The sequence below is a fragment of the Hirundo rustica genome, chromosome 20 (genome assembly GCF_015227805.2).
Source record: "Hirundo rustica isolate bHirRus1 chromosome 20, bHirRus1.pri.v3, whole genome shotgun sequence".
Classification (NCBI taxonomy): Eukaryota; Metazoa; Chordata; class Aves; order Passeriformes; family Hirundinidae; genus Hirundo; species Hirundo rustica.
The window spans coordinates 9,199,037-9,225,488 of record NC_053469.1 but is presented as its reverse complement, the minus strand read 5'-3'; the positions used below and the strand labels follow the sequence as shown (position 1 = coordinate 9,225,488).

At 50.8% G+C, this 26,452-nt stretch overlaps 1 protein-coding gene across 9 annotated transcripts in view; it reads left to right on the top strand.

Moving 5' to 3' along the window:
* LOC120761667 (histone-lysine N-methyltransferase EHMT1) overlaps positions 1–26,452 on the top strand; it is a 120,194-nt gene continuing 93,742 nt past the window's right edge. For 4 of the 9 annotated variants that reach the window (XM_040083159.2, XM_040083173.2, XM_040083161.2 and 1 more), the window contains exon 1: positions 1–63. Coding sequence is in view for 4 of the 9 variants with exons in the window: in XM_040083174.2 (XP_039939108.1) it covers positions 43–63 (21 nt within the window). In the remaining 5 variants the exon portion in view is untranslated. Of the gene's footprint in view, positions 64–19,563; positions 19,583–26,452 lie in introns of those variants that run through there. The other 5 variants (XM_040083163.2, XM_040083160.2, XM_040083174.2 and 2 more) reach the window with 4 other exon arrangements.

Genomic DNA, 26,452 nt, shown 5'->3' with positions numbered 1-26,452 from the left:
GGAGCCGCCGGGGGGGCGGGGCTGCGCTCCGGGGCTCCGGCCATGGCCACAGTGGATGCCGAGGTGAGTGAGAGCGGCGGCGTCCATCTACCCGGGCGGGGGAAAGGAAGATGGGGGAGCGTGGAGTGGTATCGCCCAGGGCCAGGCGGGTTCTGTCGGAGGCCGGGAGGGGGGCCGTGCCCCCGCCGCCCCATGGTTCAGTCCAACTCCTCTGAGGGGAAGAATGTGGGAGCTGCTGCCATTGTGTGTAGGGGGGCCCGGGACTCTGTATAAGTTACACCCCTCCACCGTGAGTCAGTGGTATGTGCCATACAGATTCCGGGGCTCCCCCCAGTGGGAGCGAGTGCGTGTGGCGGAGGCGGGAGGGGGCAGCGGCGGGGCCGCCATCCATGTTCCGGGGCCGCCGCATGCGGCGGGGCGGCGCTGGCGCGGCTCCATCCAGAGTCCGGGGCCCGGCCGGGCGCGGCGGCGGCGGCGGCGGGCGGGCCGGTGCTATGAGGCATGCAGGGTCCGGGGCGGCGGCGGGCGGGAGCCATGCAGGGTCCCGGGCCCGCGGGCGGGAGGAGCCCCAGGGGGAGCCGGGGCCGCGCATCCCGGGGGAGCCCGGCTCCGGAACTGTGCTCCCGGCGCTGCCGCTCCGCTCCTCCGGGAACGGGATAGCAGCTCTCTGCCTCCCCGAGCGCGGCCGGGGCTGCCCTGCCGCGCCGGGCATGTACAACCAGTCATGGAATGGTTTGGGTTGGCAGGGACCTGAAGATCCAGTGCCACCCCAGGCCGCGGGCAGGGACACCTCCCACTGTCCCAGGTTGCTCCAAGCCCCGTCCAGCCTGAGCGGGGACGCTTGCAGGGATCCGGGGGCAGCCACAGCATCCCTGTGCCAGCCGGAGCGGCTCGGGGGTGGCGGTGCCCGCAGAGGCCCCGCAGAGCCCCCGTCACCCCGCCGGGCTCGGGGGGACAGCGGCCCCGGCCACATCCCCCGGGAGAACGGGCATTGCCGTGGGGTGACAGCAGCCGGGGCCGGGACCGTGCCCGGGGGGGCGAGGGCACACGGGGCTGCAGCACCGCTCCTTGTGCCGAGCTCAAACTCCTGCCCCGGCTGTGCAGAGAATATAAACTTGTCACCAGTCTGTGCCCTCAGGTGAACACGAGTGCAGCTGGGCTGGCTGCTGAGCCTCCGTGCACAGAGAGAGCCCTGAGGTAATGACACAGGTGTGCGTCGTACACGGGCTGTGACACAGGTGTGCAGCTGTGCAGAGACTGTGACACAGGTGTGTGTTGTACACGGGCTGTGACACAGGTGTGCGTTGTACACGGGCTGTGACACAGATGTGCAGCTGTGCAGAGACTGTCACACAGGTGTGCGTTGTACACGGGCTGTGACGCAGGTGTGCAGCTGTGCAGAGACTGTGACACAGGTGTGCGTTGTACACGGGCTGTGACACAGATGTGCAGCTGTGCAGAGACTGTCACACAGGTGTGCGTTGTACACGGGCTGTGACACAGGTTTGCAGCTGTGCAGAGACTGTCACACAGGTGTGCGTTGTACACAGACTGTCAGACAGATGTGCATTGTACATGGGCTGTGACACAGGTGTGCAGCTGTGCATGGGCTGTGACACAGGTGTGCACACTGTACACAGACTGTGATCCAGGTGTGCATCATACCCAGACTGTGATCCAGGTGCACACTCGTGTACAGACCAACTGGAGCTGGGGCTGAGCAGCTGCTTGTGACCACAGCCAGGTGTGGGCGGTGGTCGGGGCCCACCCAGGCGTGATGGGCTGGCTGCTGCCTTTCCCAGCTCTCCCTGTCTGCAGTACCTTTGTTGGCAGGGCTGTGCTCTGGCCCAGAACGTCTGCCCGGTGTGGGGTGAAGGTTGTGGCACGGCCGCGCAGGTGACACCGGCAGTGCTTTGGAAGTGCTACAGTCAGCTTGGATTTATTAGACAGGATTCTCATCTTTGTCGCTGGGGGAGTGTCCAAGGCTTCCTTTATGTTTTCTGTTCTGTCACAATTGGCCTGATCCTGCTGCCTTTCCCTTGTGCTTTTTGAGAGGATGAGTATTAATTTTTCTCTGCGACAGAGGAATCAGCTCTTGAGTGCCTCTGTGATTCCACGGTCCAGTTTTGCTTTCAGGAGAATGGCACGACTGTAACTGGGGCAGGAGATGGCTAATAGCTCATCAACTCCTAATGCTCAGGTCAGTCCTAACCCTGCAGACACGCTGGTTTTATTTTGGGAAGCATCTCCCAGGAGCCCTGGCTGGGTCTGCCCTGTGAGCAGAGCATTAGGAACCGCTGCTGTCCGAGTCAGGCAGACTATCCCCAGATGTTGCTGTGGATTATGGGCAGGGAACAGTGACTCATTTGGAGTTTAATTCCTCCCCTCCCCCATGAACTCCGTTCTGTCTGAGGCCAGATCTTGCTTATACCCCTCTGAGGCCAGAGGGGAGGAAGTTGGTCTAAGTCAGGCTGGGATGTGGGGACTGCGGGAGAAGCTCTTTGCTTCCCCAGTGCTGGTGTGGGAGAGCAAGGGAAAACATCCCACATCATGGTGTTCTGCCAAGGGCAAGATGGAATTGTTTCACTTGGTTAAGAGAGGTGCAGAGGTGTGTTTTTTGGGAGGAGATCTTGCTCCCAGCAAAGAGCTGGGAGGGAGTGGGCAGGTTGGGAAGGTGATGCCTGTGTGTCTGCAGGGAGTGCCCAACCACCTGCAGACAGCTCTGCTGAACTCCAGACTAAAACTCCCGGTCTAGAACAGCTTCTTGCCAGATCTTAGTGTTGATGGGTGAGGGAGAATCTCTTTAAACACCAGGTTCTTGCTAAATCCTGTGAACTTCAGTTGTTATTCTCTTCTGTTACCTGTCCCAGGTGATTTCTGTGTTGGGGAATGGTTGTGCTGCAGCCCTTAGGTGCAGTAACCGCGAGGCTGCAGAAAAATCTGATTTTGCTGTTGGATTTCTCAAGTAGATATCTTACACCCAGTCCAATTTGAGCTTGTTATGCTCTTCAGACCTGCTGCACTGAAGTTTAAACTTTAAGGAATTGAGTTTTGAGGAATTGAGCCTTGCTCAGCCGGCATGTGTGATGGTGCATACTCATCAGGTTTGATGCTGCTCCTCCAGTTTGTATCACCTTGGTGAAGAGCTGCCCTTGCGTTTGTGTGTTTCCTAAAATACTTGTTTGGTGCAAGTTTGAATTTCGAGCCGTGATGTTTTTTCTGGGGCTCGTGGTAACCTGGGGAGGCTGGTGCAGGAAGCGAGGTGCGTGTGTGGCTTTGAGTGAAGTGGTTCCCTTCAGAAGTCACACTGCATTTTTCATCATTTTTTTTCCCCCTCCTGTCTGTTCGTATCTGTAAAATCTCTCTTCCGGAGGTGCAGCTTTGATCTCTAAAGCGACGAGGCGGCAGAGCGGGCAGAATTCCTGGCTGGGCTGGATCTGGGATGGACTCAGCACCCAGCAGCTCCCCACGCTGGGGCTGAGCAGTTCGCAGATCAGCCGTGATGCTGAGGCTTCTCCCTGGCTTTGATGCCGGCTCTCATCCCGTCCAGCCTGTGCTGGGAGCTTGGCTGAGCCCTCTGCCAGCATCAAGGGACAGCATTTCCAGGCTCTGCCTGGAGAGAGGCTGCTGCAGCAGGTGCTGGGTGCGGGAGGGGTCACAGGAGCAGCCCGGAGCGAGGAGCAGTGCCTTGGAGCGGCGAGCAGGGAGGGAAGAGCTGCAGATTCCCGCTCTGTGCCTGGCAGGTGTCGCACAATCCAGCTCTGCTTTCGGGCCTGCCCTCCCTATTCCCTGCTGCCGCTCAGGAGAGGCCTCTGTGGCTTTTAACTCACATCTCGTTTCAGTCACTTATCTCAGGAAGACCTGGAGCGTTTTAAACCCCACCAGCCCTCCTCGGAGCTGTGTCCTGCAGGGCAGCTGCTTCCCAGGGATCCCGAGTGCTCTGGGGTGTGTTCACACCGCTCTGAACACACACAACACGCCTGTGTTTCACTCGTGGTACATCTCTCCTGGGGCACCAGGTTAATACGTTTTAGCTGTGTCTTTGTACAGAGAAAGAAGGGTTTTTTTTCCACACCTCTGATACTCATAAGGAGGTTTTAGAACTTTTCTGAAGTAGGGAGGTTACTTTGTTAACATGATTATAATTACAGGCAGCCCTGACCTGTGTCAAATAAGTGCTAACTTTACTTTTTCCATGAATTCTCACATGTTGTGGGCTGGCAAAGGCCCGTGGGGAGCTCATCCTTTTCTTCCATCTAGAGAAACTTTAAATAATAATAGAATGAGCAAATAGGACTTGTGAAGCTTTAAGAAAGCTTTAGAAGTGCCCTTCAGCTGTGCTAAGCTGATGTGACTGAGCCAATGTGACTGAACAGAGCATCTGAAGAACATTTTGTCAGTCGAGGCAGAATCAAAGGGCTGGGTTATACTTTAAATGAACTCTTCCAATATAATTATGCTGGCTGGAGAGAATGATTTTTCATTTCTTCTTGCTGAAACTGTAATAAAGGTCCTTGCTGTGGATGCAGCTTTATTAGTTTAGAGGTGATCCCAGACCAAGGTGGCTTATTTTTTGCTTTCCAAAGCAGAGCCTTGGTCTCCATTTGAGAAGTTTTGCCCACTTAGTTCTCTGTCTGTGAATACAAAGCAATTGCTCTCCCACGGCTGTGTCAGCAGAAGCCCTGGGAGAGATGCAATTACCAGCAAAAACCCCAACAGCAACAAGGAGAGGAGGCAGCTCCTCCATGGAGGGAGCCTGCTGGAGTCTCTGGAGCTGGATCCCTCCCCAGCTGAGTGAGGAAGGTACGAGCATCCCTGAGCCAGGGCTGGTGCCCTGGGTATCCCATTTCCAAATGTGCACGAGGGCAGCTGGTATTGCAATGGTCAGGGACTGATCTGGAATGCCAGTCTGAGGCCTTGCTCTTTGTCAGCTTGCCTGACCTTTTGTGCTCTGTCCCTTCCCCTCTCCACCCCAGAAGCGCTCTTCCCCTCTTGCTTTTCCCTGGCAAGGTGCTGGTTTGTGTCACTGCATCCCAGAAAAGGAGGAGGTGAGAGGGGACTGTGTTTTGTGCAGGACTGTGAGAGGTTCAAGGAGTCTGTTTGGGTGCTTCAAGACACATTTTGCTGGAGAGTTCCCTCTTCCTGGCTGTTGTGGAAGCCAAAGGTCACCACAAAGCTCGTGAGGATCAGGTGGAATGGGGAGCAGTCCTGGGAGTCTGTGCTCCCTTGATGTGTGGGTAGGGACATCCCATTGCTGGTGGCTGGAGTCTGGCTGAAATGGTAAAGTGAATCCAGCAGGGAATGAAGAGTTTGGTGTGGCCCTCCTAGCTCTGGGAAGTTCATAAACCCGGAATAAACCACGTTTGGAAGAACGCTCAGTGTGGTATTGCCTGTCTAAAATAGAAAAGCTTTTCAAAGCTTTCCTGCTTTTAAGTAAAACTTTGTAGCACAGCAAAGTACCGAGCACATCCAGCACATCCTCTTTTCAAGTAGGAAACGTTGCTCCAAGAGGATTCCTGTTTCCGTGATGCCCAGCACGATCCCCAGCGTTGTCTTGCCATTTGCTTCTGTCTCCGCCCGGGTTTCCATTTGGGATGGTTCAAAGCTGCTGCCTGACTCATGGCACAGGCAAATCCTGAGCCAGGTGAGCCCATCTGAGCTGTCTGTGTGTACCAGGGGCTGGCTTGGGGGTGGGGATGAGGTTTTTGATATTAAATCCGTCCTTTTCAGTGTCTCCTCGCAGGAGAGCTCTCAGAGGCAGTGTCAGTTCAGGACAGGGAGATGCTGAGTGGCAGAGCAGAAAATTCAGGTCCACTTCTGTTTGCATAAGGCTGATCATCCTGCAGAGCCAGCACATGGACAGGGAGGAAATTTGCAGGTGGTGCAGCTGGGGAGGAAGTAAGTATGGAGCAAGATAACCAGGCTGACATGGATAAACCCAAAATAAAGCCAGGTAAGTGACTAAGCGTTACAGGGAAATGTGAAATGTCGTGAACAGGGATAAAAATAGTGACAATGATTATGTATCCTTGGGTCAGCTGGGCCAGAACCTGCTCCAGAAGGTGCTGTGAGCTCAGTACAGCATTTACAGCAGAGCTGAGCTGAGCTGAGTGGGGGTCAGTGGTGCCCAGAGATGGCACAGGTCCATTCCCTGTGGTGTGGGGAGAGCCAGCCCAGGAGCCCAGGGACGCTGCAGCAGCACTGCCTGCTCCTGCTGCCCTTGCTGGTGAAAAGAAGAGGAATGAGGTGTTTATTGCTTCTGGGGGCAGCCAGGATGAACCTGATGGGCTGAGCCATCCCTAGAGAAGGGAGCAGGGCATGAGGGCACCTCCGTGGAGAGGGAATGGCAGTCCAGGTGTCCGAGCTGCAACAGGCTGTGCTGGGGCCTTGACTATGGTGAAAGTTGTTCAGAGTGCCGCTGCAGACTTTTAATTAATTTGGAACTCAAGTGCAGACGTGCACAGAAGGATCAGAGTGTGTTGTCTTGCAAAAGGGAGCCCTGATCTCCCCAGGCTCTGGGCCATGACCTGCAGGTGCATTTGAGTACAGCCCTGAGAGCAGTGAAATACATATTTCCCTCCTTCTTTTCGTTTTTAAGTGTCAGCTCCTGTTTTTTTGAGAATCTGAGCTACCTTCTTCCTCTCCAGTTGCACATTTCCAATCCTTGCAGTTTCAGAGGAAGTTTTAATAGGTAATTTCTCCCACAGGCACAAAGCCAGAAGGCAAATTACCCCAATGCTTTATCCAACTTCAGTGGGAATTGGGGATGTTTCGTACTGCTGACCCAGAGCATTCAGAAGCTCTGCTTCCCTCAAAAATCATAATATTGTTTCAAGAAGTGGGAATTTAAACATGCACATGGTGGAAGACTTAGAAAGGATTAATGGGTTTCAAAATTACATGCTTCATCCAGCTGCTGATTTGGGAATTGAAAGTATGCCTGTTGCAGGATTGGGAGGGAGGTACTGAAACGTGGTGTTCCTCGGCATCCAGTGAATGCAAATATCCCAAATCTGTGATTCCAAAGCCTTGCCCAATCTCCAGACTGACTCCAGGTTCGATGCTGGGTTAGCTCAGCCCAGGTGGGAGCAGCTGGGTGGAAAAGCCCTCTGTATATTTTATTTTGTCTTCGCTGTAGTTTAATTTGTCCTCTCTTATCTCAGCTCCTGGGGCGCAGTTTTAGGCTGCTGTGACTGAAGTTCATTCCCTGTGGGTGAGTTTTGCTTTAGGCACATGGAAGGGACTCATGGAAGGTGCTGGAGGCTCCTCTTGGCTCCTCCTGCCTTGTGAGGAGGATTTAGGATCTAAGGGGCAGCACCTCCAGCCTGGAGGTCACTGGGACCTGCACTAAATAGGAGATGGGCGTGCAAGTCACTTGCATTTTTGGGACCTGAGAAATTATCTTACTGTTTTTGTACATTTCTTATGTCCACTGGGTTTGGCAGCAAATTTACAGCCTGTCAAGTGTGGGTTTGGAGGTGTAAAGGAGAGAAAATTTGTATTTGGGAGATGAAAGCATTAACAATGGGCTGGGAGCTGGTTTGTGTGGTTCCATGTAGGATCCTGCCAGTTTGCACATAAACCTCCAGATTATGGGACTCTAAAACATGACTCTGAATATTTTATTAATTGAAGAGTATTATTAATATTTGATAGCTTAAATCAACACCCGGAAGGCTCTGCAAAAAGAACCACTGCTCAACTGGTAACCAAGACACGAGGCACTTTTAATTGCAAACTTGTTTGTAATGGCTTTAATCAGCTCTGTGTTTTAAATGTCAGGGATCTGTGAATCCCATACATTAGAAATCCTTTTGTTCTTTGGATTAGGAAAGGTGTTCTTTAGTTTTGCTAGGCTGGATGCAGATTGGTGCTTTAATGCCTTTTTAGTATGCAAAGGTGATCATTTATAAGGTGTCCTGTCGGGCCTGGAGGTGTCATCTGGAATATTTAATCCTTTTTGCCACACTTTGAGGACAAACAAGGACTGTTCCTTTAAAGATGGCCCTCGGATGAGCTGGAATATTTCCTCTTGCTGTAGTGCCAGCTCCTGGAGCTCCAGGAGCATGTCTGGAGAGGTGAGGTGAAGATCCTGGCTGTCCTTTAATCGACATCCCCCTGCAGCAGGGAGATGCCACCAGTGAGCAGACAAAGTGCAGCTCTGTCTGCTTTGAATGTGGGAATTCACAGCGCCAGGAGCTAGCGCAGCCTCCGGCGTGCAGCGTTGGGAAAGGCCAGCGAGGGGGGATCATATTCTGTCTTTTATTTCCACTCTGCTTTCTAGGAGCTGCAAGTTGTATTTCTCATGGGTTTTTTTTTTTCCAAGATTTTTTAAAGACTTCTGCCACACACAGTGAACTCCATGCCTATCTCGCACTTCTTCTGGTTTTTTTTTTTCCGAGTTTTGTTGTTTCCTTCCCTGTAGAATGTGCCCTTTGTGATGGTGATCTGGTTATGTTCTCATGTTTCTAGGAGTTTGCCTTTGATAAGAGCACATTGGTATTAATCATTTATGGCTTTTATTAAAACCTTATTGGTTTGATGTTTTCTCAGACTTCCAGACAGCCCTCACGGAGGCTGCTTTAGAGACATCATTTATCTCCTGCCCCCGTCTGACAGCAGCCCCAAATTTCCCCTCCTCCTGCAGATGCTGGTGCTTTGTGCAGGGAGGACGTGCACACTGTATGGCTGTTGCTGCTGGGATGGTGGATTGTGTGTGGGTTGGAATTGGGGCTGGAGGCTGTGTCAGTGACATGGGACCACGGATTGTCCCTATCGCTATCCCTATCGCTATCCCTATCCCCATCCCCATCCCTATCCCTATCCCATCCCTATCCTATCCCCATTCCTGTCCCTATCCCTGTCCCTATCCCTGTCCCTATCCCGTCCCCGTCCCCATCCCCGTCCCCATCCCCTATCCCAGTCCCTATCCCAGTCCCTATCCCCATCCCTATCCCCATTCCTATCACCATCCCTATCCCCATTCCTATCCCCATTCCTATCCCTATCCCTATCTCCGTTCCTATCCCCATTCCCATCCCCGTTCCTATTCCCGTTCCTATCCCCATTCCTATCCCTATCCCCATTCCTATCCCCATTCCTATCCCTATCCCCATTCCCATCCCCGTTCCTATCCCCATTCCTATCCCTATCCCTACCCCCATTCCTATCCCTATCCCCATTCATATTCCCATTCCTATCCCCATTCCTATCCCTATTCCTATCCCTATCCCTATCCCCGTTCCTATCCCCATTCCTATCCCTATCCCCGTTCCTATCCCCGTTCCTATCCCTATCCCCATTCCTATCCCTATCCCCATTCCTATCCCTATCCCTATCCCCATTCCTATCCCTATCCCTATCCCCATTCCTATCCCTATCCCCAGCCGGTTCGTGGCTCACATAGGGGCCGTGTGTGATCCCAGGGCAGTGCGAGGAGGAGAGGGCCGGGAGGTGATGAGGAACGAGGCCGCTGTGTCAGGTCTGGGCCTTGGCCAGTGCTGGGCAGTTTCAGCAGCCACCCTGCCTTTCTTCACTGGCCCTTTGTTCCCGGCAGGATCGCCATGAAAGGCAGCTGCAGGAAACCTGCAGGAAACCTGCCCACGCTGCACAGCCCTGCACAGCCCTGCAGGGGATGAGCCCCGGGGCTGCCTTGGGGCTGGGAGCCCAAGCTGCCCCCTGTGACAGGGAGAGGAACCAGCTGGGAGGGGGGATTTCCATTGTCTGCCTTGGGATGAGCCTCAGCACCTCTTTAGGGTGGGCAAACCCTAAGGAAATGGCTCGGATATTCCCAGTGAGCTCCCAAGAACAGGGAGGTTTGATCTGGTCCCCCCCACTCGTGACCCAGCAGCTCGAGGCCGGCGTGGGCAGAGCTGCAGAATTTGCAGACGTGGCCAGAGAGCTGCAGGAGGAGGCCCTGTGTGTGTGTGTGTGTGTGTGTGTGTGTGTATTTATACACTGGATGCCCAGGGATAGCTGAAATTCTTCTTGAAATAACCAAAACTCCACAAGTGGAAGTTGGCGTGGGGCTGCCAAGAGCAACTCCTGACGCAACAGTGTCTGCTCCAAAGAGAGACGTAAACGTTTCCTGTGTCCCCGGTGACTCAGAGCCCTCCCTGCCCCGTGGTGATGCTGATGCAGTTGCTGATCCCTGCCAAAGCAAGCAGTCCGCACAAGGAGATTAGACAGCAGTCCCTGCTCCCCTGCTGGGTGCTCGTTAACGTTTCCTTGCTGATGTATTATTAATTAAGCTAATTTTTATTGCCCTGTAAGTGTGGAGGGTGCTTCGAAAGCACAGAGCTTGTGTCCCAGGGCTCCTGGAGCTTGGTCCCATGTGCGAAATGAGGCTTGGACTGTGTGGTTGAGTGTTGAGAAAAGGTAAATCTATGGGTTTGGCTTTCTTTTTTCTCTCTTAGCAGCTGCCTGGCTTCGTGTCTGGGGCTGGTGAGTGTGGTGCTGTGTGAGCAGAGGGCTGAGGAAACGCTGCCTGAGCAGAATTGGTGCAGACAGACAACAGGACTTAAGTGCAAGCAGAGTTTGCAGCATTGACCCTCCCTTCGACAGAAGATTACCCAGACTGGAGTATTATATTAAAAAGAGTTTTGGGACCTGATCCAAACCTACAGAAGTCAGGGAAGGATTTGCCATCAGCTGCAGTGAGAGCAGCCTCCCTGCAGTGTACCCAGGCAATGGGACAGGCAGCAGCTTAAACAGAAAAAGTTAAAGAGGTGTTCGGGCAAGGCTGGTTGAGGTTTTGCTGCCTGTAGTGCTTTTCCCAGATGGAAAACAGAGGTAATATTTTCCCAAAGTTCAAAGGCCTGACTTGATGTTGGAAGCCTTTAACTGGAACTGTTGAAGAACTGCTGAATGTTAATTTTTAAATGTACAGATTATCTTCATTAGGGAAGAGACGGTGAGTTACATAACGGTCACTATTTTATATGCTCTGTTTTTTGGCTTTGTTCCTTGTCATCACAGCCAGGCCTGATGAAGGGAATAGAAAACGTCTAGAAGCACTCTGTGAAGTATGAACTATTTGTGATGAAAGCCAGTGTGACTCTGAATGTCCAGCTCCTCTTCTTTGGACTTGTGATAGCAGCCTCAGATTCACCTTGAGAATGGGACCTGTGATCTTTCATATGTTCTTATTTCATTCTTAAATTAGGCTAATGCATCCTGTTCCAGCCGATGCAATTATTAACAAACCTGGGCAATTATGGCGTCTATTGTGCAGACATTCTGTGCTCCTTGCTAGGAAAAATACACTTTTAATAAACAAATCCACTTTGAAAACCTGTCAAGGACTTTTCAAGAGCAAAATTGAAAGAGTCACCTCGGTGACCTTTCTTTTTTGTTCCGTTGTGTTTGGGTTTTTTACGTGGTCTTGCAAGAGCACAGCGGAGCAGCTGGAGGTTCAGGCCTGGTTTCACAGGGCAGGGAAGTGGGGGCGAGCAGGGAGGGGATCACAAGGGCTGGATCCCCCCACCAGCATCCCCTGCCATGCTGTGTCACAGTGCAGGATCCTCCCAGCCACAGGCAGAAACCCTGGGAAAAACTCTGCTCTCTTGGTTGGTTCAGCTGTTTTACTTTTTAATTTTTTTTTTTTTTTTTTCAATGAGAAAAAGCCCTGAATATTTTGGCACAAATTCTCGATGGTTTCTTTTATTCCACACGTGACAAACGTATGTGGTTGCTCAGCCTGGGTAGGATCCACTCCATCGTAGGCTGCCATCAGGAGTTCAGGGCAGATTTTAAATCCTGCTTAAACCTCCCTCTCCAGCAGATCAGCTTTGTTTGGCTCTGGGCACAGGAGTGGGAAGGAGTGTGTTATATTCAGTACTAGAAGTTAAATTGCACGGAAGGAAAATCAGCCAGGATTGTTTTCTCACTGCATTATCAGAGCTCTGTGAAGGTTTGGCCAATGGAGGGCTGTGCTAACTGGAAATATTCCTGTGTGTCACATCACCCTGGGAGGAAAGGCAGGAGGAAAGGGATGGTTTCCTGCCTCTGCCAGACATTCCCTGCTCCCTGGGTGTCTCAACAGATTGTTCTTCCCTTGCTACCTGGGCACTGAGACACACAGGCCACCTCTGCAAGTGAATTCCAGGGAAGTGGGTAACCACAGAACCACCGCATCAGTCAGGCTGGAAGGGCCGCAGTGGCTCATCAGGCCCTTTCTTTCTGTGGGGATACTTGAATCAAAATGATTGTTAATCTCCCTGCGAGCTGAGCAGTGAGTTTTCCCAAGCTGAGTTTCAGAGCTAATCCCCTGGAAGTGCTGCCATTATCTGGGTGCTGTGTCTCCTGCCCTGAGCTCCCCAGCTGTGCTGTGGCCCTGGGCACATCTGTCACTCCCCACAGGAGGCTGTATCACCTCGCTGCCTGCTGGGCTGGGCAGCTTCTGGGAGGAGCAGTTAATATCTCTATCTTTTCTAGTACATCCCCTGAGCTGCTGGTGTGACAGCAGCAGCCTCTCCAGGGGCATGGTGCCCAAAATCAGATTAAAACCCCTCTCCTTGCCCTGACAGCCCCCAGGGGTGTGATGAGGGATCTACCTGTGCCATGGGTTGTTTATATGCACACAGATCCAAGGGGGAATAGCCCGTGGTGCAGGGCAGACCCAAAGCAGGAGGAAGAGGAGCAGGGCTGTGCTGCTGAGGGCTCTGCTCTGGAATTACCCAACAAGGCCAGGCAGGCGGGTTTGGGACTCGCAAACATTAATACATCAGAGCAATAATTACTAATTATTACAGTGATACTGTTCCAGAGCATTCAGCGCTGCAGGGAGGGCTGTTAGTGGTGACACAGAGGCTCAGACACTGGGAGCAGGCTGCAGGTCCAGGCTGTGTGGGCAGGTGTGAGCCATGCCTCCATCCAGGAATGCTGTGTGGGTGTCTTGGATGGCTTGAACGTGGCTGCAGTTTTTGCTGGCAAAATTAGCCTTCCTGAGTGAAGTGAGCTGCTTCCATGGCATAAAGATCTTTTTGGATGGGCTCCTGGGCTCCTCCCAGCCCTCCTCAGCAGAGCAGGAAGAGGCAGATGTGACGTGTTTTGTCACGTCGAATGACAAAACGAGGCAGAGGTAACCCTCAGTTACAGGTTTTTATCCATTGGATTTGTAGAAATAATTGACAGGGTGATCATGGCAATTCCTTTGTATGTTGAAAGCAACGACACTTAATGGAGATTGTGTTTGTACAGTGTTGATACCCAGATTGAAGCTTTTGTGGGAAGACTTGGGGCACAGCGTGTTGGTATCAGCACATTGTGGCAGGAGAGCATTTCTGTAGGTCTATTTTCGACCTGTCTCAACAGAACTGTCATGCATAAAGGTGCTTTTATCAGAGATGGCTAAAAAGATGCCAAAATTGTGGATGGACCAGTCTTCAGGTCCTTGGATTAATTTACTTCATTTTTGACATTATACAGTTCCAGCATTTGTCATTCTGTCTGTTTGAATTTTTGTATTTCTCTGTGGTTTTTGTTTTAACGGGTCAAATGGGGAAGAAGCTATTTTGGAATTGAGAAGCTGGACTGGAGGTGGCAGGTGAGGTGAGGCTGGAGCACATCCCAGTGCTCTGAATGCCATGGGAAAGGTGCATTGCTGAGCAGAGCTCAGAGGGGACAGAGATTCTCCCAGAGCTGTGAGCAGGCACGAGGAGGCATCTGAGCATTAAAACTGGGCTGGTTTGGAAGGTCACAGTCACTGCCATGGATATCAGGGCCTTGGATCGAGTTTTCCTCACTGAGCACTCAGCAGCCTTGGCTGTCTGTTCCCAGGGCCAGGCACGCTCTGGTGCTGGGATCCTCAGCAGTTCATGTGACTTCTGCCCCTCTGAATTTTAATCCAGAGGGGGATAAATACTGTTCATCCTCTTTATTGCTTGGTGTGTAACCTGTGCAGGTGGTCACAAGGAGATGAGACCAGCTCTGAGCCAGGCTTTGAGCCTCGCTTCCCTGGAGCTGCTCCTGCCTTTGCTCATTTTCATAATCCACCTTGAGGATTTTTATGTCTTCATCAGCTTCACTGATGAAGGATTTGCTTAAGCTTTGGAAAAAAAAAATAAATTTTTTTTTGCTTTTATACTTCAAGCCAGACACCCCCAGGACTTCCCCTGATGCTGCTGAGTTTGTCTGGGTGGTTTGTAATCCCAGCTAGCAAATGTGACTCCTGCAAGAGGCTCCCTCTCCTCTCAGAGCCCTCTGGAAGCTAAAGCCACAGGTGCAGGTGACAGGAAGACCAGGCTCGGAGGGACAGGTTTTGTTACATGACAGAGATTGCCTTCAAACTGTGTGTTTTTATCAAGAGCTACAAATCAGAGATAGCCAGATCCTTGTGACCAGTGTAGTGCAAATGAATCCAAGTGTGTGTGAAGGATCTTCTGAGCTCTTCCAGAGTTCTCCAGGATTAGGACTGGGCTGCAGAGAGGCTGATGCAGCAAACATAACCCTCCCTGGATGGATTTGACAGTGGGTTGCCATCACACAGCAGCCGGGTGTTTGCTGTCTGTCCCTCCCCAGCTCCAGGGGGTGACAGTTCCAACCAGGACGCTCTCCATACACCTTGGGTGCAGTGTTCCTGTGCTGAACATGCCAGAAGGGACAAAGGCAATCCCTGAATCGGTCTGCTTTCGGGATTATTTCCTAAAGTATCCAGGTTCCTTATAGCAAGGGCCACTCTGCTGAGCCCTGCTGGGGTGCAGTGGGATCCCATTGTCCACCCAGCTCTGTGAACTTCTGCAATGTCGCCTAATTTGGATTCGTCCAGTGAGAGGAATTCTGACCAAGTCTCCTGCTGCAAGGGCAACCTGCTGGACGTGCAAGCAGGGATTTACTCTGCCTTTACAGAAAAACATGTCCCTAATTCCTTCCTCTGTGCACCAAAGTCAGCTGTGAATGGCATCCTTGTGCTGGGCATGAAAGGATGGAGCGTGGAGAGGAGCAGTGCTCTGGTCACTCATGGGGCTCCTGATGAGGAGCAGACATGGGGCTGAGCTGCTGGAATTGCTTACTGGGATCATCTACTTGCTAAATTATCACTCTGCCCAGCAGAGGATGGGAGATGGCAGTTCCCTGCTCTAAGGGAGGTCTCCTGGTCCCATTTTACATTGTTGCTGTCTCCTTGATCACATCCTCGGTGGGGCTGCGGAGTCCTTTTGTTCTCTGCTCTACTTTCCAGCATTTTTGTTGCTCTAGCAACACTTCCAGCCCCAAAGCAGCGGGATCCTGGTGCTAACACAATGCTGCATTTGAAAGAAGGGAGCAGAGCACGACAGGTGATCTCCAGCTTTTGTATGGAATGGCTGTGCCTTGAGATGGGAGGGTGAATGGCAGGTTGTGATATCTTATTGTCTTGCAGCTGGCATTGCTTTTGTCATAAAAGGTGAGAAATAGTCTTGTGTTACTGCCACAGCTGTGGCTTGTAAAGTTGCTGTATGATTTTCCTTGTGTGGAGTAGGACAGCACTGGTTTGAGTGGGGCTGTGGGAGTCAGGCCCATGGCAGGCAGCTCCTTTCTGGGCAAATAAATAATATTTTCTGTGCTCAGCAACTCCAGCAGCTCTGCAGGCTCCCCCCAGAGCTGTGCTGCCACCTGGACTGTCCTCACAGCATGGATGCACTGACCTGCTGGTCACCTGCACATCTGGAGAGGGAAGGAAAAGGGCCCACATTTTCTATCAGAAAGCTGCAGGTGTTGTGTGGAAATCTTTCTGGTGGGTTTCCTGCAAAACTCAGGAGCCACTGGTGCTCTGCAGTGCGGTTTGTGGGATCCTGTCAGCTGCTTTGGCATTTTGTAGCTTCTCTATAAATGGTGAGAGTGGTACAGGAAGATGGATTTAACACCTTTTTTTTTTCTCCTGAGTGCTCTCCCGTGCTTTGCCACGGTGCTGCAGACAAGACTGGCAGTGTAAAAACCACCTGTAGGTGCTCCGTGGGTAAGAAGAGAAGAAATCCTTTTGAGATTTTGGGCACAGCTTCCCACAGCTTCCTGCTGAAAGGACCTGAGTGCACTGAGTGTAGATGGAAGTGAAAACCTCAGTAGGCTCCTCAAGAATTCTGTCTCAGCTGCCAAGTACAGTTGAAATAATCCATTATCTGCTGCCTTTCACCCAGACTTCCCTCCCAGACCGCTGAAAGGTATTGAAGACTGAGGATATTTAGAATGTATCCTCAGATACCTGAATTTTGTGGCAAATGGAGTGTGAAGATGGAGTACCAGCTGTGGGATTGATCTTGTTTCCAGTGGGTCACCCCTTTTTATTTAGATATTAGGCTCATGCTCTTGTTTTTTATAGGCTGGTGTGATTGCAGATACTCAGTCTGCAGGATTTGGTCATCATTCTACAAACACTTCCCTTCCTGGGAAAAAAAAATGGGAGGATATTCCCAAGTCATTCCCTTTCCTCCCTTCTAAAAAAGGGCACTTTGCACGCTTTGGCAGCCAGCCTAGATGGGATCACTGTGGTGTGGTGGTGGAGCTGCCCCAAACCTGACGAATCTGGGACACTTCTGTAGCACTGAAAGCTTCACAGGCTCCAAGGGACTTGGATTTACAGTGCTTGGGCAGCTTTTGGGTGCCTTGGTTACGTCCTCCTGTGGCCTTGGTGAACTCCTGATGTGCAGGACACAGCTGCAGGCCACCACCCTCCTCCAGCAGCACGGGCAGGATTGTTGTTTCTCGCTGTTCTTTTGGTGCTTCTGGGCTGTTTCCATGTGTAAGAATGCATGGACAAACAGGGAAGTTTCTGGAGTCTCCAGAACTAGATGGAAGGTTGAGATTGCCCTTGCAGTGATGGATAGATAGATAGATACATAGATAAATACATAGACAAACAGAGATTACCATTGCACTGGGCTGGCGTTCCAGCTGTGTGCTCAGATTGCTGCAAATTAAATAGGCAATTTTTATCTCTTTTCATATAAATGGGCCTGTAAAGGGAGTCTGCCCTAAGAGCGTAAAATGCCTCTGTGAGTTTTCAGCTGGTTTTCTTTGTTGTGCTGTTGGCACCACTGGGTTTAAAACATCTGGGTCACACTGAAATGCTCAAGAGGAGCCTTGGGCTGTTGTGTTTGTATCATGGTTAGGTCACGAAAAAGTGAGGAAGTGCATTTCCTGGGATGAAATGATTAATTGTGCACCCAGGGTATGGAGGTCACAGCAGGGACCTTTTTGCTGTCTTGGTGGTGTTAAACACGTTTTTGTTGGGGTTTGAGGCTCCTGGTGAGCAGCAAGGTGTGTCCCAGGGACTGGGGAGTGTTTTGCCCTGCTCTGCTTTTCCCCTACAAGTCATTGTTCCAAGGAGAAGGGTTTTGCTTCCTCCTCTCCCTCTCATCATCTTCATCCAGCTGCCACTCATGCGACTCCTGAGAGATGAGGAGCCTCAGGGGTGGATTTCAGCACATCACCTTCTCTCTCCTGTGCAGTAAATTAGTGATAGCCACCACACTGTCCTGCAGGAATCCCCCTGACCTGGCTGCTCTTCCAGCCACTTTGGAGGCTGGGTGGGTTTTTAAATGATGATATTTTAAAATTTGAGAACAGCTTTGATTTATTGACCTGCTGCCTCCACAGATCGAGCTGTCCGGGCTGGCATCTGCAGATAAGAGGCTGTCGAGTAATTACCTGGTATTGACTGATTGCCAGCTTGGGCTGTTTGCTTGCACAAGAATCAATAGCAGTCAATCGTCAAAATCTAAACTCCCAGGGAGTGTGACTGGTTTCCAAATTAGGAATGACAGGTCAGGATAACTCTGTAGTTGCTATCCCACCTTCACCCGTGGGTGTGATGCTGCCGTGGAGGAGGAAGCGTGGGACATCTCCTCCTCCATCGAGGCTTTTTCACGTCTGCCTTCTCCAAAGTCTGGGGTTTTCTTTGTGAGGGTTTTCAGGGTCGGATCCCACCTGGCTCCAGAGCTTCCCTGGAGGAGCTGGGGCGGGCTCAGCAGCACCTGAGATCCGTGGGAGGCGAGGGCAGGATGAAGTGCAGCCATCAGTCATTACGTCCTGAAGGATGGAGCAGGGAGGGGTGGCTGAACAGCCTGCGCTCTGACACATCCGAACCAACCAGTTTGGATGCTTTATAAATAAAACAAAGCCTCTATTTTAATGCATGGTAGCAGAGATTCCCTCTCTGGGGGTGATTCTATTTAGGTGGCAGCAGCAAAATATTCACTGTCACCATAGGTTTTATCATTTCTTTTTTAGGTTTTTATCGTTTCATAGGTTTTATCATTTCTTGCGGGGACGGTCGCTATGGTGAGCGTTCATTGTCAAACACAGCCATAGCCCTTCTGTAACACTCTCCTGACATCCTGCCTTTTTGTGGATTCTCTTGTAGGGCTTAAAATGTTTAAAGGGGCTTCGTGGCATCAAAGACACTCAAGACTTTTGGAAAAATAAATACACGTTTATGTGGTTGTAATGGCCAGGGTGAAGCTTGGCTCTGGGTCTGGGAAGTGATCTCAGACCTTGGGCTGTAGCCCCCTCTGGGTTTTTTCTCCCTGGGCTCAGAGGTTGTGATTTTTCCCTGGACTCAGGGGTTGCAGTCTGGTCTCTGCATGTCCTAGACTCAAGCTGGGTTTAAAACTTGAAATAAGAGCCTCTGGGGGGAGGGGGAGGCTTGGATCTCTTTCAGCTACAAAGAGCAATTAAGCAACAGGACATAAAATAGATAAATGGGAAGGGGAAGGGCAGAACCCTGGAATATGAGAAGATGAAAATGGAAGAAACTATTTCTGCAGTATATTTGTCCTTAGTTTTGGAGCTTTATTTTCACCAGGAAGGCTTTGAATTGAGGTACATCATTTGAGGTGAGGGAGAAATATCTCAAACAGAGCAGTTTAGTCTACAGTGGTCTAGGAGAGAATGGACAAGATTACTTGAACAGCCTTGTTTAGATACTGGATTTGTTGTCTACCAGCAAATCCTCATTTGCATGGGTCCTTAATCTGTGGAGTTAAATGTGTCTCAGGATCCGTTACCAACTGTGATGCAGAGTTGAGAACTAGATTTTTAAAGCTGTTCCTTTTTATTTGAATGTTTCCCTTCCCCTCCCCCTCCCTGCACCCCAATTTATCTTCCTGATTTTTTTTTCTGAAAAGCAAAGATGAGCCAACAAGTGATGCAAAAGGGAAAATCTGCCAGCGAGAAGAAGGTATTTTTGACTCCAGATGAAATGTCCACCAGGCTGTAGAGAAAAGCCAAGGTCAGACATTTCAAACGAGTGTCGCAGGGAAACCACCGCCCCTCCTCCTTCCTGAAAGGGGCCATGGACGTGAAATCTTCCAACCTCCTTGGAGCTGGAGCCTTGGGCAGAGATCCTTTGTGGAGCCCCGGGAAGGGCTTTAGCCCTTGGTTTGGGGGCTGCTCGCTCTGCCTGGAGCCCTGAAATGGCATTTCCTCATGTGTGCAGCAGCCCTCACTCATGAAATGGATGCAAGTGCTGAAAAAGCTCCCGCGTGAGCATGCTCACTGGAAGATTAATCCTTTAGAGGGAGTTGGAGAGTTAAGCTACTGTAATTTCTCTGCAGTTGGCTGCAGTAAACAACTGCTCTAAAGACACGAGGAAAAAAAATTGACGGAGGTATATGGCATTAATGTACATATCTTTTTGTGTTTCTCCTTTCAGGTTGAGGGTTTGAGAAAGGTTTTTTTCTCTATGAGCCGGGGAAGAGGGAGCTGTGTAATGATTTTATGGGTGACCTTCATGTTGTGGTTTCTTTTTTTCCTCCAGGCCAAAGTAATCCTATTTCCGTGCAAGGCCATACTGAGGCTCGGGCTGACTTTCTAGAGCTGGGGTAGAGCACCAGGGTGGCTTGGTGTTGAGTTAAATGATGAGAGGAGGTGAGGCCTTGCTTGCTCGTTGAGCTGTGTTGGCAGAAGGGAGCTGAAAACACCTCGTCCTGCTTAGCTGTGAGCAGAACCCAGTGGGACTCGATCTATCATGCTTCTGTTGGGAAGAAAATGTGTGACAGGATTAGCTTTGCCTACAGAAGAATAGTCTTTTGCTTTTGATTATTACTATTATTTTGCTCCCCCTCCTCCCCATGCCTGAGGAGCTGCAATCCTGTGTCAGATGGGGGAAGGAAAACAATCCTTGAGCTATTTTGGCTTTGCTTTGAAGGCTGATGACTCTCGGCGTGTTGAGGAGGGATGCCTTGGCGGCCAGGTAAGTGTTGCAGGCGCAGGGATTGTGTCCAGGTGAAACTGAGCCCCTTCCTCCCCAATCCCTGCTTGGTGGGGACATCCCGGAGGAAGGGAAACCTCGGATGGTTCCTAGTGAGCGAAGAGTGTTTTCTCTACTCGCCTCCAGAAGCGTGGGTGAAGGAGGATGTGATTTACCATCCCTGGTGCTTTGTATCAGCTTCCTCTGAACGCAGCACAAGCCATGCAGGGCCAACCTGGGGCTCCCAGGACGTCAAGCAGAGATGCCTGGGTGGCTTGGTTTTTGTCAGGCAGCTCGAGCTGGGAGAGGCAGTGCTCCCTGACCACGGCTCGTGTCTTTACCTCTTACAAACATCGCTCTAATCCTTGGGGATGGTGAGGAAATGGAGGTGATCTGTCAGCAAAACTTGCCTGGCGTGGGGGCGGGGGTGGGGAAGGGCATTGTTGTGTTCTGTACCTGACTGCAATGAATGGGAGCAGGAGGGGCTGGAGGTCGCCCCTGGGCAGTCCCCCGGGCCCCAGCGTGGCTGTGAGGAGGGCACACCCTTCCTCCTTGAGGAGGGAATAATCACGGGTGCAAACCCCGGTGCTGCCTGGCTCCGGGAGCGCTCCTGGTGTCGCCCGGTGTGAAATTTATGTCCAACGGCTTTTGTCGGAAAATGGCTTCACGTTTCCTTGGAGTGGTGTGAAGAAGGGAATAATAATTCAATGATTTAGCAAATGTCAGTGGCTCCCACTGGGTTCGTCCTGAGGTTGCTGTCAGCTTCCATGTGATACCCAGGTGGATTCTAACACTGCTGGATGAGTTCAGAAGGGCAATTCTATTACAGACTTGGCTAAGCTCGAGATGCTGCGGATTTGAAGAAAATGTTGCCACCCCAACGCTGAGGTTTTCTTTGCTTAGTCCTTCCTTTTCCCCTCCTTTCCAGAAGCTCTGGCTAGCACAGACTGTCTGTTCTGTGGATGGTTTTAGGGAACATTGGTGGCTGTGTGCGTAGGGGGAGTAATTAGCTACCAAATGCAAATAGATTGTTTTTTTGCTGTTTCAAAATCATTGTAATTTCTATTGATGATGGGTTAATTATAACTTGGTTTGGATGGGCGTGAGGGAAATGATAGAGATATAGCAATATAAATCTATATAGGGAAGGATGTTGTTGTCAGAATATTGTTTTGGAGATGATTGTGAGAACAAAGACTCGTGTCGTGGAGGACCATGGTTGTGTCAGGATTCGGTGGTGCTGCTTGTTTCTCAGTGGTTTTCTCTTTCACATTTTTAACTGATGCCAGCGACGTCTCTGTCACCATGACAAGGGGTTTTAGTTCAGAGAAAAACGATCAAATTCTATTTAAAAACACGTTTGGTGGAAGAACTGGGAAATAGTTTTTTGGAGAAGCAAAGTTGAAAGCAAGAAAGTTAAAGGAAACGCGTCAAAATCTGTGATCAGGGTGTAACAAAAATGCATCTTGAGGCTGAGGTGTGTGGGGGTGCTGCTTTACCAGGGCAGGTCCTTGGTGTCCTGTGACGCCAGGACTGGTCCTTGGTCTGGGACAAGGTGCTGGGCCCTGGCTGCCCCCCAGTGCAGGTCATTGCTGTCCTTCCCTTTTCCAGAGAGTGACTTTAGGGAGCCTGGATCCATCATCTCATTCTTTATTTCAGTAATCAGGTTCATCCCTGGAATGGTTTGGACTGGCTTTGAACCTTTTCCTCCTGTTTCCAGTCCCAGAATGGGGGGAAGGGCTCAGCAAAGGGACAAAGGTCACATTTTCCTTAGTGCCATGGGTTTCTGCTCAAAGCCACAGGATAAAGCCCTCCCTCTCCTCTTGTTTTAGAGTAAAATGGGGGAAATGAGCTATTTTCAGTGGCTGAGGAGAGTCCCCAGCACAGAGCATCATGCCTCAGCCTTACCAAACCTTTGGTGGCCTGGGCACTTGATGCCTCTGGATCAGAGCAGCTTTTGGGAATTTTGCGAATTTTGGGAACCCCCATCCCACCCTGCTTCCCTCCTGTGCGGGGCTCCTCTCTTCCAGGGAGACATTCAGCTCCTTCCAGCAAGCCCTGGAACCGATAAGTCTGGCAGGGAAAAAGTAGCTACAACCAAATCTAATTTCAGTTTGTGTGTTTGTTCTTGGGCTCTGCCAGAGGAGGTCTGCAGGTCCCTGCTGGGCACTCCCATGGAGTGAGAGCCTCTCTCTCCCTGCAAACCCTGAGCACTCTGCTGTGGCTGAGCTGAGGAGATTCTTAATCCCATGGAGCTGTGTCCAGTGCCTGCTGCAGGGTGTGGGATGTGCAGGGCAGGGACTCCTGGATGCTTTCTTCGAGCTTGGTGACTTGGACTTCACAGGAGGATTCATTGCTTGAATTTGCACATTACTGTCTTTAGATTTATGTGAAAAATTCTGCCTGTGTGGCCAGTTTTGTCTCTTTCTCCCCCAGCACAGCTTTGTTCAGTGGAGGAACTGAAACCTGAATTTGGGACTTGTTCACCTTTTTGGTATCATGTCAGCCCAGGCCTGTATTCACACCAGAAAGAACAAGATGGAATGGAATCCTACAGGTGTATCTGAAAAAAACCTCCTGCAACCTTGGCAACCCCAGGGAGGAGAAAGTCACTCTGCTGGATATACACGGCATGCAGGTCTCAGTCTTTAATAATCTCGTGGTGACCACTTCAAAGCCTGGTGGCTTTGCTCCTCTCCCTTCTAACTGCTTCAGCCAACCTGGGCTCAACTGGCAATGCCTTTAAGAGCAGATATGTCAGGAGCCCTGTAATTATTTGCTGTGGTGAATCCTCTCTGTGGTGACGCTGTGTGGAGGGGTTTGCTGTCACGCACAGAATTTCTCCATCTTCAGAGGAGTTTTATCTCCTGCTCTCCTGCTGTCCTGGCCATTTTGAAATCCAACTTATGGCTGAATTTTGGCTTCCTTAACACCCTGGGCTCAGTACTCGCTGCTGCATCCTTGTTTTGTGTCCTTTGGCAGTGCTGTCCCCCTGCCCAAACGCTCCTGAGTGAAGCAGGGAAGGGTCTTGGGACATCCTGTGCTCCTTGGAGCTGATGGAGCCCTGCATGGAGAGAGGACCTGAGGAAGCCTGAAAGCACCAGCTGGCAAAGGGAACTCCTTACCCCCCGTTTCCCTGAGGATTAGTGAGTGAAGCTTACAGACACAGGGGAAGGAGTTGTGATTTTTTAACCCAGATGTGGAATTATAGAATAACTCCATTCCCGTGATGGATGGGGTTTAATGCATCGATCAGCACAGAGGACAGCCAGGGTTCTGAGGGTGAGAGAAGCAGTGCAAGGAGTACATCATGCTGGGAAAAATATGTGTTGGAAGGGGAAGATGGAAGAAAAATCCTGCTTTAAGGACCTGCAGGGGAGAGGTGGAGTTAAACAGCTGGGAGAGAGCAGAAATGGAGGAGACAGGGCTGTAAGGAGAGGTCTGGGGTGGATGGATGGATGGATGGACAGATGGATGAAGTTTGAAGGTGGTGGTGAAATGATTTGGTGGCTCCGAAAAACCCAAAAAGGCAGAAAAAGGGTGAGGAAATGAACTGCAGGTGATCCTTCAGGCGCTGTCTAGCCCGTGACCTACTTGCTGCCACAGTGCTCTGCAGCTGGAGGAGGAACAGAGGAGATGGCTCTGTGGGCAGCACGGGCTGCTGGGGTCTGCAGGAGCTCTTCCCAGTGGTGCTTCCTTCAGCTGCTGGGATGTGGCTGTGCCAGGGCACCCGGAGTTTGTGACTGGAGGAAGGACAGGGAGAGTTGGAGCCATTTCCTGCTGGAGGGAGACAGTGCTGGATCCTGGAACCAGGCTCAGATTTGGGAGCTCCCAAACACATGGGCTCCTGGATGCAGGAGATCATCCCTTAGGGATGTGGGGCCCTGCAGAACTGTTCTGTGTGGGGTCATGGCTCACCCAGACCCCCTGGACAGTGGGGATTATTCATCCCCCACCTCCTCATAATCCATTGCAAACTGAAACTCTGCCTTCTCCTGCTTCTGCTCCTTCAGGAGCCCCCACTAACCTGATCATTCTTAATCTTGTGTTATTTTCCAGATCATCAATTTGATTTCTCAGTACTTCTACAGTCCTTAGTGTTCCTGGGAATCTGTGCCTCCATCAATTATCTCTGTTTCTTTTTGAGGCTGTAGCAACCTTGAACCACAGCTTCCATCCTATTTTTATAACTCATTCTGCTTATTAGAGGAGTCCTCCAGAAATAACTCTGCAGTTCTTACCAAGACACCCCAATTTTTTCTCAGTAAATATTTTCATCTCATGCTAATATGAACTTGAAGGCGCTCCTCTTCCACTTTTTCCCTTCTCCCTCTGGGGTTTGGGAGTGAAATACCTTTAACTTGATTCATAGATGGAGGTGTACATTCATGTCAGATCCCCCTTTAACCATATAAATTGTGATGCTGAACATCTGCTGCCAAAGGCTGGTGTCCAATAGTGGCTGCTTCAGATTTACCTCTGGTCCAAGTGAGGTTGGGAAGTGGTCTCTGTATCTTTTTGGGGGCCTGTTCTGGCTGTGTTAAATAAATGTATAAAGTGGCTCCAAGAGTGAAATGCCAGCCTTCCTCCAGCTGAAGGGATAGAGACAGTGGTTTGTGAGTCAGCAGTCCAAGGTTAACTCCAAAACTTCTGCACTTCCCTTGCACCCTCCATCCTGGGAAATCATTTCTCTGGAAAGGAAAATGAAAGAAACCTGTCCTCTGTTTTTCAGAAGTTGTGAATTGTGCTCTTGTTTAAGCTGATTATTTTATTTATTCCAATAATCCTCTCTTCCAGAATAAAGGAAAATTAATTGTCTTCCTATTTCCATAATGGTTTGCCCTTCAGACAGTTGCCAGGCAAAGTGCTTAAAACTGAAACAAAAAGATGGGGAATGCTTAAAATCATTGAGCTACTGTAGGAATATGTTTGTATTTAATAGGGTGGTATCACACAGTCCCAGAGTGTTATTTGCTCTGGGTTCTGTAGGATTAGGAGGGGTTTTTTATTTGGTTCTGCATATGAAAACGGGGTCGAGCCTGCTGTGGTAGATAGTGCACGTCTTAGGTAGGATTTTGCTAGAGAGATGGACTGCCTGTGGCTGAGACCCTAAAATTATCCAGCATTAATGGGGAGAGTTGTCATTGGGCTTGGTTGTGTTTGTCTGCAGGGACAGTGCCTGGAGATGGGCAAGGACTTCCTTCCTTACAGGTGTGATGGGACAGGATTTTCCCTGCTGGAACTTTTCACTGATACCTACCTGGATCTTAGTTATTTTTAACTCTGTCTGGCTAAAAAAAATGTTACCTGATTACTCTGGGAAACGGCTGAAATGTTTCCTTAAAAGGCTCCAAAGTGATGCAATATTCAGTGTTGAATCTCAGAGCTAAATGGGTGCCTTGGTGGGTGCGTTGGTTGGGGAAGGGAGTTCTGTGTTTTATCACCCAACACGTTAATTTCTCATCCCAGGGCTGCTCTGGGGAAGGCGGTGTGGGAGCACTGACAGAGCTCCAGCTCCAGGTCAGCATCGGGGCAGCGCTTTCCTGTTTTATCCCAGCAAGCTTTGGGAAATAGGTAAAAACCTGGAGCTGGGGATGGTTGTGCTTCCAGTGGGGTTCACCTGGGTGTGAGTGAACAGAAAACCCAGTGTGATAACGCGAGAGCCGTGTGCAGTGACCAGGCTTTGTTGCCCAGTCATTCCTGTCCCCACAAGCACGTCCAGGTGGGGCTCCCAGGGACAGTGGAGTTCATCTCCTGTGTGTCCAGGGAGAAGCTGCTGGCGTCACCCACACCTGCATGTGGCCCTGGCTCCTTCCTCATCTCAGCGTGACTGCAGGCACGAGGCAGTTCAGTGTCGTGTGTCCACACAAGAAACCACATGGGAACAAATTCCTCCTATCTCTCCTGTGCTTCCCTCTCCCCTTATGTGAAATTGCTCTGAAGGAGCAGAGTGTAATCCATCACACAAGAGAGGAGGGCAGGAGTTAATTCATTTTCATGATCTCTCTGCAGCACTTAGTCCAGCTAATAGTGAATTGTCGTGCTTGGCCGCTGCCTAATCCCATAAGGGACCCTCTGGGAGAAGGCTGGGCAGGAAGGACCTGTGCCCCTGGGTATTTACATCAGCTGAGATCATCTGCTGCATTTCCAGCCAGTTTTGAGCTGCCATCCCAAGCAGGAGAGCAACAGGGGCATCTCAACATCCCCCAGCTCCCAGAAACCACTGTGGCTCATCACCTGAATGTCCCTGAGCACAGGGCAGGGAGGGAGCCTCTCCTACTTAGGGAG